This window comes from Myotis yumanensis, unplaced genomic scaffold (assembly GCF_028538775.1).
Source record: "Myotis yumanensis isolate MYYU_CA2020_CCGP unplaced genomic scaffold, mMyoYum1.0.hap1 SCAF_7, whole genome shotgun sequence".
NCBI lineage: Eukaryota > Metazoa > Chordata > Mammalia > Chiroptera > Vespertilionidae > Myotis > Myotis yumanensis.
The window spans coordinates 24,742,424-24,743,554 of NW_027223758.1; the positions used below are offsets into that span (position 1 = coordinate 24,742,424).

At 42.7% G+C, this 1,131-nt stretch overlaps 1 protein-coding gene across 1 annotated transcript; it reads left to right on the plus strand.

The window, feature by feature from the left end:
- Positions 1-430: 430 nt before the first annotated feature.
- LOC139014361 (large ribosomal subunit protein uL15-like) lies at positions 431-763 on the plus strand. The gene has a single exon (XM_070421323.1). The coding sequence runs from the start codon at positions 431-433 to the stop codon at positions 761-763; it is 333 nt and encodes a 110-aa protein (XP_070277424.1).
- The last annotated feature ends 368 nt before the right edge of the window (positions 764-1,131 follow it).

Here is a 1,131-nt window from a genome sequence, read left to right on the forward strand (position 1 = left end):
ACTTATTTCACTTATTATATGCTTATACAAGGCTTTTTTAATAAGTACCCTACCTCACAAAAAGAAGTGTTATTAGTTTTACTTCCCAGGAAAAATTTATTGAATTTCATCAAAATCTACACATTTACAGTATATGAGAAGAGATCTCAATTAGAAAAGAAAGGAAGGAAGGCAGAAAAGCAGGTAGGAAGGGAGGGAGGGAGGAAGGAGAAATCCCCTGTGTCAATGACTTGGGAACTCACAACCTGTAAACTGGAAGACTAGTGAACCCAGAAAAGCTGTACCCATCTTTGGACAGACCGATTTGTGAATGTCTTTTGAAAAAGAACAATTAGATTGTTAAGAATTTAATCTACAATCATTTCCCGCTCGAGAATTTATTCAGTGACTTAATAAATCGTTGCTGAGCTCTTGCATCTCGGCCACCGACATGCCATCCAGACTGAGGAAGACCGGAAAACTTCAGGGCCCCATGAGCCATGGCCACGGCCTCATGGGCAAGCACAGGAAGCACCCGGGGGGCCGAGGTAATGCTGGTGGCTTGCATCATCACAGGATCAACTTCGACAAATATCACCTAGGTGACTTTGGGAAAGTTGGTGTGAGGCATTACCACTTAAAGGGGAACCAGAGCTTCTGCCCAACGGTCAACCTTGATAAACTGTGGACCCTGGTCAGGGAGCAGACACGGGTAAATGCTGCCAAAAGCAAGACTGGAGCTGCTCCTATCATTGATGTGGTGCCTCAGCATTCCATAATGTGACACCCACGCCCCTCCCCCAGTGTTTATAATTATATACCCACACATCTGTGGATATCTTTCACAACAAAGTGCCAGGAAAGCCTTGCTTCATCTGAGAGACAAGCTTGCTGGCCCTGCATGGGTTAAGTTCATCTTGAGGCTGTGTTGTTTTGGTCACCCTGGCTGTCTTTGAGCTTAGCATTCAATTTTCCATCCAAGTCATTATGCTTGACCTGCCCGTCTCCATGTATTGTTGTTCCTCTTGATCTTGGTCTTTACCTTTACCTCTATTTTCTTTGGTCTTAATATTTATTTACTTATAGATTTCACCTGGAAGTTGCCTAAATTTTTTTTTAGAATATGCTGATACATAAATATATACTTGGGTA